We start from the raw sequence: 17783 nt of genomic DNA on the forward strand, positions 1-17783 counted from the left end.
TATATTAATATAATATTATATTATATCTATATTAATAAATTTATTATATTAAAATATTATATTATATTAATATAATATTAATATATTAGTATTATATTAACACAATAAATTATTATGGTCTAATATTTTATTATAATATATTAATATTATATTTATATTAATATAAATATAATATTTATATTTATATAAAGTTTATGAGTAAAAATATATGGTTTTATATTTACTAAGAGTATAATAGGTATTTTACACAGTTTTATCAGGAAAATAGGTACTTATCCAAACACAAGTTACTTTATAATAAGTTATTTTCCTATAGCTACCAAATATACTAAAATCATATTCTCAGAAAATAACTTTTTAGAAGTAATTTTTCAGGAAGTTACTCTCTGAAAAAAAAAAGTTCTTCAATGAACCAAACGTATCTCTGAGATTATAATCCAACGCATTCAATAGATGTACAAGATTATCTTTCTTTTTTTTTTTTTGTTTAAAGAATCAATTTTGCAAATCTAAGTGTTCATCCCCCCTAATAGAAGTTTCATGCATTGCACAATAAACCTTACTATTTCAATGTTATGCATAGCAAAAAGGAACCACATAATGCATCAGATTTTTGGAATGGTGCTGGGGACTCCACTCGTCTACTTAGCTACATGAGTAATTGATGTGATGCATCTTTGATTCGATTTTGAAATGGTTGACAAAAAAATTTAGAACAGCAATAGATTCTTTTCCATTGACGCAGTTTAGCTTAGACCATTCGTGGAACTCAATGTATCTTTCCACTAGCTAATGAAAACAAAACAAATTTGCTATCCGCGAATAATGTCAATGCTACCCAGGTCGCAAGCTAGTTGCCATCTATTTAGCCATTAAAAACATAGCAAATCTCAAAAAATTCTACCACACATTTTGGTCTACAGTATTAATAACTAATAGAAATTTAGAATAATTTGGTCAGAAGAGTTAGACTCTGACAATAGAAATGAATTATTTCTAATCGAGCAATTTGATCGGAAGATATTCTATTCTCATTTAATTATATAAAAATAAAATTTTTGTAATCTTCTAAAATTTAATATTTTATATTATTTTATATTTAAATTTTATTTCAATTTCAATTTTAATTATGAGCCAAACACGTTTTTATACTCTCAATAATCGGCAAAGCCAACTTTTCACCGATGGGACTATCTCTCGGCAGGATATGACAACTAAAATGCCAATAAAATTTGCAGCCTTGTACTGCAGACTCTGGCACCCATCACACGTTGATTAGGGCTAGGGTTGTTTGGAATATTTGTGGAAGCGACCCCGCCGTGCAGCCAAAACCGGTTCAATCAGCTTTGAACCGGGCCTACTCCAACACACCGTTTCAATCCGAACCCCAGCCGGCCCATTGCGAAACCAATGAAAGCAAAGGCGGCCGCAGGACTGAACCAGTTCCTAAAAACCTAAAAACCACGCCATCCGGGAAAGAAACAGAAGAAAGAATGAGCGAGGGTTTTGATCCGCCCAAAACCCTCGACCCCTCCCGGATTTCTTGGAATCCCCTCCTCCTCTGAGATCTCCTCTCCGTCCCAATGGCTTGCGCTCGACGGAGCCTCACTTCCAACTTCACCACCCACATCATCCGCCGCTCCACCCCTCCTTCGCCCACATCCTCCACGAAGATCGCGATGACGCCACCGCCGGACACCTCCAACGACCGCCTCTCCCTTCTTCCCCTCCAGCCTCCGCCTTCTCCCGATCCGTCACCGGCTTCGGCGGCGGTTTTTTGCTCCGGGATCCAAGAACCATCGGATTCTCCCTCCCGCTGGGCCTCGAGCCCTCCCTCCTCCGGAGCTACTCCTCGAGAGCCGAGGGATCGAATGAGGTCGATTACATCAAGGACGTCGCCGAGGTTCTCACGGACAACAGCGTCGAGACCGCCGCCGCCATGGCTCCCGCCCCTTCGCCGGCGAAGTGGCAGCCGCGGCCGCGGATTCCTTCTTCCCCGTCGCTGCGCTGCAGTATTTGATCGATGGTGTCCATTCGTTTACCGGACTGAATTGGTCAGGTCTTTTGCCCTTCTTTTGTCGATACTGTTACCGAAGAGTTTGGGTGATTGGGAAAAGTAATAGAAGAAGATTTGGTTTTTGTTGATGTTTGCTTCTCAGGTGGGCGTCTATTGCCTTGACGACTGTTTTGATTCGAGGGGCTACGATTCCGCTTCTGTTAAACCAGATGAAGGCCACCGTGAAGCTTAATGTGAGTCGTGATGAACTGTCTATGATTTGTTTCAAAATTCTGATGTTGTTTATCAACTATTATTACAGGGTTGGGAAACCGTCGCTAATGCTATTTAGTATGCTCATCTTGATCTTAATGTATTATCATTGTTTGATTAAATTGCACCTGGATAAATGGAGTGATTTCTAGTAAACTATTTAAGGTTACTTGCTGTCAGAGTTTCTCAAGCTAATCTCATTCTTTTCCATGATTTTGTCTGTTTGTTGCTTGATTATGAGCAAAAGTAGCCTTCATATTTAATCAACTATTTGTCGACCAAAGTAATTCCTTTAGCTTTAAGTATTTGTATTTTTAATACTTATTGCACATCTTGGTTGCATTATGTTTTGTTCTGATTCTTAATCTTTGTGGATCGAGCACCTTTCCTTGTTTTAAAATCGAAATAAAAAGGTGGTGATTTATGCACATTGTAAATTTATCAGTTGTTGGAGAAAATAAGAACCTTGATCAGTAGAGAATAAAATTCTGCTGGATCAGCATGACATAACTTTACAAAGCATGTTTGATCAATCAGTTGCCTGTTAATGCTGTGTGATAAATTTTTTGGGTAACTGATTTATAAAAGGTGAGTGCAGTGAAGCATTAGACAACCCTATTTTATGGTCTGGACACATTGTTAAGCACTAAGAAAACTCTTTCTAGATAAGAAACTTCTTAAGCAATAAGGTGACTAAACTCAGTTATCTAAAGAGGGCACAGCTGTCTATTTTATAGCAATAGTTCGGTATGGGAAAGCCATCCTCAAACAAAGCTCTTTTACATTCAAGAGTACAAGCTCATCTAGAAGTGCAGCACATGTGTGAAGCGTGATATCTTGCGTTGGTAAGCAGTCTGAACTCTATTGGAATAGCAAATGTACCACTAAGGTTTGGTACAAGTTTAATATGGAGAGTACTTCTTTGGGTTTATTGCACGGCTCCTGCTCAGTACAAGTATAATATGGAGGCTACTTCTTTGGGTTTAAAGTGTTTCTCCTTCTACCATTTTCTATTAACAATGATTACTTTTATTATGTGATATATTGTTTAATCTTGCCTTTTTGTGTGCTTTTATGATTTTGTCATTATGCTGTAGGATGGCTTTTATTTTGTGTACCTAATGTTTAGTGAATCATTTTTATGTACAGACAATGAGGCCGGAGTTGGAGCAGCTCAAGCAGCAAATAAATGTATGGTTTGCAGGCAGTGTTCTTTGCGACCTTATTATTTTGTGTTCTTAAAATATGATAAATAGTCAATAGTAGAAAGTGACTTTCCTCCCAGTTCAGTTATTTCATCTTTCTTTGTCGTGTGTTGATACTTGGTGATTTCTGCAGACTATGGATCCAGAATCTGTGCAGGAAGGGCAGAAAAGGATGAATGCATTGTTTCGAAAGTATGTATCTCTTAGAGATGGACTTTTCTTTTTATATTTTATCGGGATATTTCTATCATGCTTTGATTCTAAAGGTTCTTTATATGGTTTTAACCATATGAAAAATGCTGGAACAAAATAAAAATGATTCCAGTGTAACTCAAGGCACCAATGCTGGTTTTTGCAATTATGGATTGAAAAATTTACTATATGTGCAATTTGTTCTTGTCAGCCAGGAATTTTATGCTATATTGGCACATACCCTGCAGTTATGTACAAAAATGTACTCAAAGTTACACAAAAGGGTGCACAAAGGCATAAAATGGATTGCTCATGATTTTGGGTTTACCAAGACATAAAATGGATTACTCTTGATTTTGAATTTTATTTAGGGTTGTATGTCATGCAGCTTATTATTGTTAAAGCTAGCCATCAAATTATCCATCAAGTCTACGTGATGTCTATGTTGATTAGTTGTGGCTTGACTGGAGGCTGTAGGTTTATGGGAAAGATGAACCAGTTTTAGTTCAGATATCAAAAGAAGAACTGTTTTCTGCAGATCCTCATTCTCCAAACCTTAGGCCACTTGTCCACATCAACTACTCCCCCTCACCCTCCTTGGACATAGTCCTTGCTATCATAACGTGGACCATCTCAAATTGCTTTGATGCAGATAGTTCCTTCAACACGATCTTCCTTCATGAAAGGCTATCTAAGGCCATAAAAGCAACTGTGGCTATGGCCTTCATTGCATTGGTGAATTAATTTATTAGTGATTGTGTCTGAATTTGGGTATCTTGTCGTTTCTCCAATTCTCTGTGCTGCATATGTGCTGCATAGGTGGTCCATAGAAATATGTGCTTACTTTTGTTATATCTTTGCCAGCCTTGTCATGGTTACTCTCTTCATCAGTTACTGCATGTGCAGTGTATTTTATGCCAGTATCTACTATGTCCGACCTTATTTATCTGAGGATCTACCTGTAGTCTGAGATTTGAAATGATGTGCCAATAGACTTTCTGGATCTGTCATGCTTGTATCAATATGTTGAGAAATGATGAAGGCCATGAGCATAAAAGTGTGAAATAAAGATGTTAATGGTAAGGTGGATTTGTGGTATAATTAGAATGAATTGAGTTAGAAATGGGTTTGTTAAGGGATGCTCAAGAGAGAATTAAATGAGAGAATATTATCTGATTGGTACTCTGGTCATGTTTAGCATAGGCTAGAAAATAGAAACAGTGTTAGCAATCTGGGTGCCTGGATTTCTGTTCATCAGCATGAGATGACAATGGGGTGACAAATGAAAATATGAATAGAATATTGGAAATGATTCATTCATCATTTAGGAGGATATGACCTTGAGTAGGGAACAATGGTGAAGATAACTGTTAACAACTTATACATTGGCTTGTTTTTGTTTCTACAGATTACTTTGTCTGTATATCTCGTTCGAGTTCTCTTTTCTGTTTATTGATCTGGTAATTCGAGGGTCAAGGCTCCTTTCCTTGGGTTATGGTATAGTGTGTGTGGATAAGGAGAAAATTGATACCATATCTTTGTGGTTATGTAAAATGAAAAAGATAGCTACCATGTTATCTAACTGATCGTGGCTTCTGGTGTTTATGTTGAACCCAGTTGCAACTTGCTGTGATTTTTTTCCTAGCCAATATTAATCTGTAAATAGGTCCATGCTTCTCTTCTTTGAATTTTTCTTGTTTGGACTGCTTGTACTTGGCGAATGAGGATTCATAAAGCCAGCCCGAAATAGAAAGGCTGAATGGTAATGGTCATGGTATTGTTCTCACTGCTTCCATTTCTTTCTTTCTTTCTTTTTTCCCCAATTGTTATTGAAGGCACGGGGTTACTCCATTTACTCCATTGAAGGGAATGTTCATCCAAGGACCCATTTTTATCAGCTTTTACTTGGCTGTAAGTTTTTTGACTTTGTTTATCTGAATGAACCTTTATAATTTATATTTTTACATTTTCGGACAAGAATCATATTTTTTGTTATATGCCTATTTAAGTTGTTCTTTGATCATGGTATATGTTTCGCCTCTATTGTTTGTAGATTTCAAATATGGTTGAGAAAGTACCATCTTTCAAAGGAGGTGGAGCATTTTGGTTTACTGATTTGACAACTCCTGATCCTTTATACATGCTTCCAGTGTTAACAGCATTAACCTTCTTGACAACTGTTGAGGTATATATTTTTTTATTACAGTACAAATGTCAGTGTGGAACTGTACCTTGGAAAATTTGCAAATTAGTGATTTTGTGGTTATATTTGCTTTTAGTCTTCCATCAATTTCATTGAACACTATATATAATATTACTTATGGAAGTTAATATATACTCCTTCGAGCTTTAAATTTATGATTTACAGCCCTTGCTTCTAGTTGCTGATAATATGTGATCCATTTTTCCTACAATCTGAGCAAGAAGAAGGTTTCATGTGCAAGAGTAGTTGATTGAAGTTCCGATCTGCAATTGGACATTTATAATACATACATTTTGAGATATAATGGGTTAAGGTGATGCTGGAGTTGATGCATATGGAGAGAGAGAGAGAGAGAGAGAGAGGAGAGAGAGATGAATGTTATGTGCTTATGGCTTATGGTGATCCCTTTATGTCGAGAACCTTGACAAAATGAAAGGTTAAATGTTTTGATCTTTGTTCAACTTGGCTTGAAGCTGCCTTGATTTGCTGGTTCTGTAGTGCTATAGAATCTAGGGTTGGCATAGTCATATGCAATTGAAATTGTGTCCGCTCCAATAAAAGGTACTTGCGTTTTTGTAAGAGCAAATAAATAGAACAAGAAAACCTGATCTAACATTGATAGAGGCCTCGTGAAACAAGATTGCGCAGGTGTGCAATGTCACCAAAATAGCTCAGAATGTATGGAGTTGGCAAATAAAATTTGCACAAAGCTTGATAGTTATGGCATTCTAGAGAAGGTTAAGTCTTAGTCTTTTAGATTTGGCATAAGCCTAAGATTGTGAGTAATGTCCAGAACTATAAACACTTTACTGATAAATCTGCAACTTACCAAGCACTATTCAGTGATTATAGGACCTTTACAAGGTTAATCAGTTGTCTAGTGGTCAAAAGGGCATGAAGATGGTTATTTTCTGAAGGAAAGATGCGTAGAGTTTCTGTTTGGTCATTCCTTATCTTAAAGAGGTCCTTAAGTTAATGCATCTAGGTTGGAAAAGTCTTAAGGTGGGAGAGATGGGTAGTGTCTTTGTTACTTTGGGCTGTTCTAAGGAGAATCATTTAGTTTATCCTGCCAGTTGTTATGTGTGGTTCACATTTTATCAAATCATGAAGATCTGGTGGTCTTATTTGCTAACTAAGAAGATGGTCCTTCACAAAAACCTCAAGCTTCCACGATCAAACTTGATGAAAGTTGCAATGAACTTGGCAGATGAAGTGGGAGTCTCGTTTGTTAGAATTCAAAATGATGATCATTTATAATTTACGTTCAGCAACTAATTTGTAGGCACATTACCTAGACACCATCCACTCGATCATTGCCATACAGCATCAACAATTGCTTATAGAAGTGTTATAAATAGGATCATGTTTAAGGATGTGCTGGAGTAATTGAAGTTGGGGCATAATCTATGTTGAATTGTGGACTTATATGCAAGTACAGAATTATGTTTCCTCAATGTAGATGAGCTCTCCGATAATCTACAACAAGCCTAAAATTTTAAATCAAGAATTTGAGCCATGAAATGAAGGAAACGTGGAATATAATTAATCTGCAGAACTTTCATCAATAATGTTATAAAAATTAGTTGCTTCATCTTCTTCTCCACGAGTAATCATAGAATCCAAGCTCATCAACTAGCATTACACTTCTCCGAAAATCTCTAAAAGTTGTTCTTAGGAAGATAAGATCTTTTGGTGGGAAGCAAGGAATGAGAGGGTTTCCGCATCATGCAGTTGTCTCTCTCTTTCATTTTTTTGACTTCCTTCTTCCGTATTTTCTATTTTCTATTTTCTTTCTCCTTCCTTCCCCCTCTCACTCTTTCTTTTTCTTTTTCTTCTGTCCTTTCTCTCTTCTTTTTTTGTGGGCAGGAACTATATGTCCCTTTGTTAGTACAACAGAAAAGCTGTCTCTTTTTGCTTCGCTAACCCTCTATTTGGATGGCACCTGTTCCACAGGTGACATATTGAGTATTATGATCACTATTGCACATCTTAGATTGTAATGCACCATACATTGACAAAACTATCCATAGCTTTCCTAGAAAAGTGTACTGTGACTACTGTCCTTGATGTCATTAATTATTTCTTAGCGATAAAGGCTACTTTCTATCATGTGGAGGCCATCCAGCATAGATTTGGATTTGCGTGTAATATGTCCATACTGGGCAGTATAAGAGTTTGCCAAAGAGTTTGCTGGAAGGATTCTAGCATGGGTAGAATTCTGTTGTATTTGTTGTTTGGTTGGTTTGGCAAGATCGTATGCTTGGTTCCAGCTAGCACTGAAGAAGCAACAACTAAGTAATTATTTAAGCATGTTGAGAAATATGGGGAAGACCTTCATTCCTTCAGGTAGCGGTATGTGGAAAGTTAAAGGAGGTGCCAGGCACTTGATTAGATCAAAGTACACACAAACAGATGAGCAGAGGGAAGCTGTAAATATGATGATGGTACAACTTACTCAGCACTTCTAATCTAGTTATGTTTAAACTTGAGTAATAACTTATTTTTCTTATACAACCAGGTAACTCATACCGCCAGTCAGATATTTCCTTTTGAGGTTGTTGCTTTCATTAGCATACCAGTCCAATTTGAAGTTCACCATTAGTGATAGATGTGGTCTTTATAAGCAAGAACTAGTACAGCTGCATGGGTATATAATATATTTGTGTAAATAGGTCACCTTAGGAGGTCAAATCAGGGCTTCACAATCCAGAAGATAGATTCAAAGATCAGAAATATGACTATCTAATGAAATGCAAGTTGTAGAAGGATGAGACAATTTGATTTAACCTAGAAAATAAAGGCTAAATCTTGAATATGGTAAAGCTGTGCACCAACCAACATTCTTTAGTTAGGGCATGGAAACGCAATAAAGGGAATGCCTTCAGCATCCATTTTTACCAATTTATGGAATGTATTGTCTGATTAAAGCAGAGAATTTAAAATTTTTCTGGTCTTTATTTTGTTTTAGAATAAGGGAATATTTTTCAAAAAAGTGGAAGAAGCTAAGTGCTAATCATGCTTTATGCAACTCATTTGAGTGACATTTAGAACATGCAAGGTTGCATGTGCTAATGCAAGAATCATCATTTCGGTGCTTGATCGAGAGGGTTATGTGCCAGCATGTGATGGAAGTTGAACAGTTGATGGTATAAAAGGAAGGATAGATCATAGATGTTTTCTGGTTTTACTTTTTTTTTTGTTGTCACTGAGGTTTCTTGTTATGTCTGAAATTTGACATGAGAAGTGTCATGGGGAATCAGAAAGTATTTGACATGCGAAGTGTAATTGGAATCAGAAAGTATTGAAGTGTGATGTATGTTCCAAAAATGTACTTCATACAGTCATTCTTCCTTTGTGGTGAAACTAGGAAAAAGCCTTTATCAAACAAGTTAGAGAAGATTGTATTGAACTGTGTTTTCATGCATGTGTGGCATTCATGTCATGCTTGCAGATTCATTTGTGTCATTTGCTTGTTTTCTGGTTTAATTTTTCATGTACTATTGTCCTTCCTTCAAGTTTTGATGTTACAAGAATGTTGATGACACTATAACTTCAAAGATATTATCATTCTTATTTTTCTGTGTTTATCAATCATCTTCTGTTCAGATCGACATATGTCACATGCAAAGTTCTTAAGAAACACTTGAAAATGTCATCTCTACATGCTGAAACTCTCATTTCTTATGGTGTTATGACATTTTTTTTTACCATATCCTAATTTTAGGCATATGATTTAAATTGTTTTTTTTAATATTAAATCCTGCTAGCTCTTATATCATTTATGGAAATAAATGAACCAAATTAAATTTGGCGTCCTTTCAGTTGAACATGCAAGAAGGAATGGAAGGAAATCCTATGGTGGGTACCATGAAGAACTTCTCCAGAATTCTTGCTCTGTTGACAGTTCCATTTACAGCCAACTTTCCAAAGGTTTGTGAACCTTACTGCTTGCTTTGAAGTCTTAAAGATTTTATGTTAAAATGAGGTGTCTCATTTGTTAAAAGTATATGTGCCAGTCTCCAGATTGGGTTGTTTACATAGAGAAACTGACCAATATACTTATACTTCTGGCTGATGCCTTTTTTTTTTTTTTGTTCTTTGGATAATTTGAGTTCCGTTCTTGCAAAATAGTTTGGACAAGTCTTAATTGTTATGGTCTTACATTTATTTGAGTTTTTCGTGACTTCAATATGAACCGTCGCTTTTTTGTATGCTTTTGTTATCTGCAACTAAGGTACAGATGGTTTCCTTCGGTGGATATGAATTCTTTAACACAACGTCTATAACTGTAGGATGCAATGTTACTCTCTGAAGGGCTTTTCCAGGAAACAACAAATCTTTTATAGGAATGTTCAGGGAAAACCCGAAATCTTATTTCACAAGACTTGTACTGTTAAACAGAAGAATGATTAGCACCTCATAATCATTTAATATCCCTATGAGTGAGGGCTCATATGGTAACGGAAACTGGTATCAAGTTGCCACCTTTAGATAGGAAAATGTGTCCAAACGGAGCAATAGTTTGGTAATACCTTTCTGATCCATGTGTCCGTATTAGTTAGAGCAGTTGTTGCCAGCCAGAGAAAGCTTATGAAGGAGTGGATGGACTTTAGAAGGGATTGAACTAGGGTTGACTGAAAAAACATTTGATGTCTTGCTACAGGAAGCATGGAAAATACTTGTTTTCATTATTATAAAAAATACAGCAAGCTAGGTTGCCATGCCCAGCATCCCATGCTTGATTTTCCATGCTTTCTGATTGGAGATAACCAGCTGAAAAACTAAACTTTATTTTATAAATCCACACCCACACACACACACACCCACACCCACACCACACATATATTTGAGTGTATATATATCTGTATGTATGTGTGTAGGGGTGTAGGTTTTGTGTGTGTGTGTGTGTGCACACACATACATATACATATACATATATGTATGTATATATGTATGTATGTATGTATTATGTATATATGTATATATATGTGTGTGTGTGTGTGCCTGCCTAGATGGACGGACGGACAAAGTGACACTTGAGTGGATCTCTCATATCCGATCAAGTCTAATTGGACAATCTGCATTGATGATGTGAGTCATTGGACGTAATCAATTACCTCAAAATTGCTTACATACCAAAAATCATTTTTTTTTTTTGTTGTGTAGAAAACTTATGTAATTTGACGACCCTTAGCCTATGCATCAAGTGGTCAAAAAATTTGATAGTGTAATTAACATTAAATTATATATATATTATTTTTATCTTTTGCTGTATAGGCCAGGGGTGCCTAAATTATATTATTTTCTATGAGCATTTTACAGGCAGTAGATCACATCCAATAGTTTGGATATTAATGTGGGATTCCCATGATCCATATAGACTTGACCGTATTTGGGTGGAGATCCACTTAGCCTAGTCTAGCTATAACCCTATAACCCTCATGATTTATATAAGAAAGATGGAAGTGAAGTCCCATCTGATTCTAAAATAGAGAAATAAACTACAAAGCAAAGAGTCTACCTTAAAAGCGTCAAAATGACAACCTCACAAAGGGTAAGCATCAAGTTCGGGCAAGAAGCACAAAACACCAAACTTAAAGGACAAAAAAGAAGTCACTAAATAGAAAACCTTATGAAACAAAGCATTAGAGGGAAAGCTCCTGTAACAACTAAGGATTTGACCCAAAAAGGATAGCTGGAAAGTATTATTTGGATTTCTTGACCTTGTATAAGTGCCTAGGATTTACCCATCGCATAGTTAATGTGGGACTAAACACGCATCTACATGGATTTTCACATACTCTCCCTGTAACAGATATCACTAATGCCAATTCCAAAAGTCAAGGAGGCTGGTTAAGATGATGTCTTAAAACCCTTCTGTTATATAATGTATGTATGTATGTATATAATATCCTTCTGTTATATGTATACATGCCCTTCAATTATATGAATGTATGTATGTATGTACAGCAATTTCCCCTCAATTGATAGGGTTTCATATGGCAACTTTCCACCTACTATTTATTAGGAAGCACAAATCTGAATGGCCTCCTCATCATGGGGAGGTCTGCGTTGACTGAAATGCTTTTACATTAACACCTGTAATCTTTGTCTTTATGTGGTCACCTGTCTGTTCTCTCTCTCTTTCTCATGGCACAGAAAATAAGTATGCAGTGTTGAATGGAGTGCAAGATGGATCTGTTGTTAGAGGATTTTAGGAGGAAATATGTGGAGGAGAGAGAGGAGGAGAGGACAATGGAGAGAAAAAGGGGCAGGAGGGTGATATGTGGACTGATGCTCTCATAGGGTGTGCAAGGAGAAAGAAACTAGATCTGAAACTCATAGAGGTGGGGGTAGTTTCGGAATGAAATGCAGTGTACTCCACCAGTCTCCAGTCTAACTACTGGCAGTCAGAGTCCATGGGAGATAAGGTTGGGAGGCTGAGCGTGGCACCTTATCTGCCCTCTAGAAGTTGTAATGGTCAACTTTTTCTTGTTGTGTTTCTATGAGAGGAATTAGTCCTAGGCCACTCCAACGTAAATGATCTAAGGTTGATCTGGTGATTGGTGAAAGTAAATAGCCGACTTGTAACATAATTCCAGATCTTTGACATTAAACCTTGCAGAAATATGTGTACTATATGGAAAATAAATAAAGAACTGAAGTGATATCTATTCATGCCCAATAGGAACAATGTAAATTGCATGTTTGTAATGCAAAGAATCAGCAGGTACGAGGAGTATGGTAAAAATAAGAAAGAGATAGATTCATGGGAAGTGAAGAGGAAAATAATACAAACAAGAGGGGAAGAAGGATCTAGATTGTGCACCAAACTTGTGCAAGTGCCTGGTTGGTGAGGCAACCAACTAAACTGGTGCCCAAAAGTCCAAATGGGTCCCAAGAAATACACTTGTCTAGGCATGGTGTGCCTGAGAAAACCTAACCGGTCTTTTACAAATATTATTCCTGCTGGCACCTTTGTTTCTGTGCTGATTTTTTTTTAAAAAAAGAAAAATCATTTTGTTATTAGTATTTTGTAGATGATTTCTTGAGACATCGTGTTGGGTTCTCTCCATATGAGAGCGGTAAAAGCTGTAGTGCATGTCACATGTGAGTGTCCGCACACATCCCTGCACATGCATGCTCTCACACATTCTATTCCTTTTCTATCCTTGTCGTAGTCTTATTACTTCATTTTAAAAGTGTCTTTATAAGGCCATATTGGTTGCAGTCCCCTGGCCGCATTGCATTTTGTATATGCTTCTCGTATGTGGTTGGGCTGCATATAGGCTGAAAGTAATTTGCCTGGCACTGTATAGTGCATGCGGTAGGCTTTTCATTATACAACCATCAATGTAGCTTGCTTATATCATTATGTTATCTCATATGCATCCCTCCTAGCATTTATGGCACATACATGAGCCCACTCTTATGCAGATCCATGCGGATGGAATAGTTCCAAGACTGATGGTGGGGTTGTTTGTGGGTTTTTAATGGGACAGATTCTTGTACATTCATAATTCCAACGTTGTGTTATAAATAATAAGCACTAATTTTTAGATGTGATTGCTGTTAGTTTTGCTATTATTGATAAAAATATAGCTACTTTATTGTATCTAATATATTTCATATTTTAAATATAAAATACTAACTGCATATACACCTACGTATGCAGACTGCATACCATTTATGGCCACATAGTCCTATTGACCTCTGGAATACCACAGCTGTTTTCTTAAAAACATTGGTCTTATATGTTTTGCTGATTTAGAAAAAGTTATTCTCTGTGTCCCTCTGTATGTAAGGCATGATTTGCAATGCAAAAGCTTGAACAATTCCAGATAAGTGAAGCAATGACCAAAATAAAAATAAGCTGATATTTCTGCAACTTATAGGTTGATATTTCCAATGATTAGTGTCAATGGCATAAATATTAGGGCTTAATTTATTTTAAATGCGAGATTTCTGGAGCCTGCTTCCATTTCTTTTTTAATATTTTATTAATTGAATTAGAAGCTTCTTGTTGAATTCTTGTTGACATCAGTGCTATCAATTTTTGGTTTGTTAAGGGCAATTACTCTGTTTGTTCTCCATGCAATAGTAAAATGGATTTATTTGGTGCTTTATAACGTATTATATTGTATTTTGCCAGGCCATTTTTTGCTACTGGATCACATCAAACCTTTTCTCCCTCATTTATGGACTTGGTGAGTTATTTTTCTTCTCTGTTTCGTGTAAAATCTAGCATGTGTTCTGATGCTCATTTTTTTCTTTTGTTTGTCCGGTAGATATTTTAAGCATAACCTGATGGAAAACTATATTGCTAACAGTAATTAAACGCCCTCCAGTAAGGAGATATCTGAATCTTCCTGACATAGTTCCTCAGCCTAACCCTGCACCACAGCCGAGTTTTTCTTTCTTTGGGGGGTCCAAGGCAGTTGCCCAGCAGCTTCTCCACTGCCAACTAAGGAGTCTGAGCGACCCAAGCCTCCAGAGAGAAGGATATCGTCATCTGCTGTCATCAGTCAACGGATTAGAAATCTAGAGAAAACTGTGAAAGCTAGAAGTAAGCCGAAGAAAAGGTGAGGAGTTTTGCAGGACATCTAGAGTTTCATTTTAAGGAGCGAATGAGGAAAAAGGATCAACTTTTCACTCTTCAAAATGCAAAAATAAATCCAGAATGGAGGAGTTATATTAAGCTATTATATATGATGCAATTTATTTATGTTAAATGACATAAATGCCAATTTTTTGGGAAAAATTATTTACTGTCATGTTGACATGTAAGATAGAATTCAGAATACAGTTTAATAGGGGTAGGTTATGGCTTGAGGTTTGAGCCACAGTAAGGAAATTTTCTTTCTTCCCATTTCAATTAGCAGTTCAGTGCAGTCGACCATGGGCCAAATTTGGTTCGTGATTGACCTTGTGGTCTGGTACCGGCTGATCTCTTGTAAGCTTATCCATCATAACATACTTTGTTGATGAAAATGGAAAGCCTACCAACAGCTTAGCCATCGTTTGGAGATTATTACCCACCAAACAACATGATGGTGTTTGATGGAAGAGAGAAGTGGAAGTTTCACATCATAGAAAAACTACGATTCTGCTTGCCATGTATATCAGCACATGTATGAAGCACATCTTTTCATTTATTTGTTCAAGTTATTTCTCCAGTGGGTTTTGTTTGACTTGGTCTGGATGATGTACTCTGAAATTTAGAAATTGATTTGAGCATACCGTAAACCAGATGAGTTAACTGCCCGAATTTATTCCATTAATGAATTATTGTGCTGTGATATGGAATTCTGTATTATATTGTTTTGCCTATGATTTTGCTGGAGATTCTAAACGATCATACATGCCAAGCATCATGTTACATCATGGGCTATTGATCTCATTGTGGCATCATGTCGCCACATTATATTACTAGTATCATGGGCCATTCAAAACTCAAAGATGACTTGGAGTAACCCAGGAAGTATATTGCACCAGCTGAGAGGCTTCTTGCATTTTTATCCGGTTCCAATGCTAAACTTATCCTCTATGCGTGCCATTAGATTAATGCTTATCGCCATGTATTTAGCGTTTCAAGCTTGTCCTTGCGAAATGACATTGTTGCCAACAAAATCACATTTATTGCAGCTTTCCGTCATAAAATTGCTGAAAGAACAAGTCAATCTGTTTAGATAAGGCAGCCGATGAAGTCTCTGTTAGAAAAAAATAAAAAAAAAAAAAAAAAAAATAAAAATCATAATAATATCATTTTTTCTGTTGAATCTAACTCGTTACAGCACCGGCTACAGCTAGACTGATTTAATTAAATCAAGGTCAACTTCGTCTAGATGATCAGTCTCTGTAGTGTGATATAAATCTGTATTGAATATTATAATTTATATTTATATTTATTTTATTTGATGAATATAAATATGGATACGAATATTATTCAGATAAAAAATTTATATTCATATTTATTTTAAACAGATATAATTTAGATTTCAAAAATATAAATATAATTACGATATAATTTAATAATTAAATTTTATAATCATAAAATTAAAATATTATAAATATATGATAAATTAATTAATAATATATTTATATATTATATATTTTTTAAAAATTAATAAATATTATATAAAATTATATAGGATTAATGTGTATTCGGATATTTGGATACAGATCGGATAGTTATTTATCCATATCGATATCCATTTTTTTTATGGATATGGATATAAATATGATACAGATATTAGTCGGATCTTAAAATTTTATCCATATCCGAATTGATCAGATATAAAAATAGATCTGGACAGATAATATCCATACAATTTCATCCTACCTCAGTAATTATAGTATGGAAGGCAAAATTATAAGCTATCTTTCTCTTGGGTGGAAATCAAGATGGTTTAAGTAAACCAGTATTAATATGCCTACTCAATGAACAAAAATTATATGAGGGCTGGAGCATGTATATATATATATATATATTATTTTATATATATATATATTTAAAGAGGAAAAAAAGAGGATTGACTACTTATTTTATCATGTCTATTCTAATATTAATATTTAAAAAATCTAAAAGTTGAAAGTTTTTTTTCATTAACGAAGTCGTCGATCCTGTGATTAAAAAAAAAATGACGTGCTCTTTTCTTCTCATTTTATAACATAATTTTTATCCATACATATAACAATACTGAGTGATACATCATAAGTAAATTAATTATTAAGTAAATCAATACATATCTTTAGTTAAATAATACATAGTTTCTAAATATAAAATTTATCAATATATGGTATATAGTCAGATGATACATACTAGCAAATTAATTATCTAAAAATCCAATACACATCTTCAAGTAAAATGATTCATAGTTTCTAGAATATCATATTCATCAGTATATATGGCATTGCTGGATAATATACATTATCAACTTTCTGATATATACTGTAAACTTCTTTAATATATACTTAGTAGTGATCCAATACATATGTTGTTATAAAATGCATGTTCTGAAAGCTATATATCAGTTTATCTGAAGGTATACATTGGATAATTACTGGTTATATATGAAAAAAGCTAGCAATATGTATTTGAAAGTTGATGATTGTGTATCCAGGTAGTTGTATTAGTGAATATGATGTTTCGGAAATTGTGTATCAGTTTTTTTGAAAGTGTGTATTAGACTGCTATATGACTCATTTGTCAAATACATATTATCTATCTGTGTACTATATATTGATAAACTCTATATTTTAAAAACTAACTATTGATTTGCTTGATGTATATCATATGACTATTTAGTATTTATGATTAAAAATATATCTAAAAATAAGAGAAAAAAATATCATATATTTTTAAAAAATTATAGTATTGATGATTTTGTTAGCGAAAAGAATCTTTTAACTTTTAGATTTTTTTACTTTAACCCTCTATTTGGTACAAAAAATAGATTAAAAGAATGATGGATGGAGGAGAATGGATGAGGGGGAGGATGGATAGAAGATCTTTTAGAATGGATGAGGGGAGGATGGATGGAAGATCATAGAAGATCATCTATCCATCTTTTTATATATTTAATGAAATATGAAAAATGAATAAAAATAATTCTTCATCTATTTGGTTGGGAAGAATGAAAGGAAGATAGATGATATTTATATATTATTTTACTAAACTACTTTTGACAAAAATATCATCGTTGTCAATTTATAACGTTTAATTATACTAAAGAAGTAAATAATATAAAACTTATAATCATTGTAACCTGTAATTATATAAAACTTATATAAATATTTAATTTAACTTAATAGATAATTTTATAAATTAATATCTAATGAATTAATTAAATAAATAACTAATTAATTTAAAATTTAATTTAAATAGTTAATAAATAGTTAATTTATAAATAGT

The 17783-nt window shown here is 34.7% G+C and overlaps 1 protein-coding gene across 1 annotated transcript; it reads left to right on the forward strand.

Annotated features, from left to right (window-relative positions):
• Positions 1 to 1441: 1441 nt before the first annotated feature.
• LOC105043425 (mitochondrial inner membrane protein OXA1-like) lies at positions 1442 to 14738 on the forward strand. The gene is given in 12 exon segments (XM_010920966.4): positions 1442 to 1638; positions 1641 to 1946; positions 1949 to 2054; positions 2160 to 2250; positions 3419 to 3460; positions 3608 to 3666; positions 5502 to 5577; positions 5720 to 5851; positions 9692 to 9799; positions 14022 to 14076; positions 14200 to 14309; positions 14312 to 14738. Coding segments are annotated over 12 exon segments (1284 nt in total). The 5' UTR covers positions 1442 to 1583; the 3' UTR covers positions 14456 to 14738.
• Positions 14739 to 17783: the final 3045 nt, after the last annotated feature.

This window comes from Elaeis guineensis, chromosome 4 (assembly GCF_000442705.2).
Source record: "Elaeis guineensis isolate ETL-2024a chromosome 4, EG11, whole genome shotgun sequence".
In the NCBI taxonomy this organism is placed as follows: domain Eukaryota; kingdom Viridiplantae; phylum Streptophyta; class Magnoliopsida; order Arecales; family Arecaceae; genus Elaeis; species Elaeis guineensis.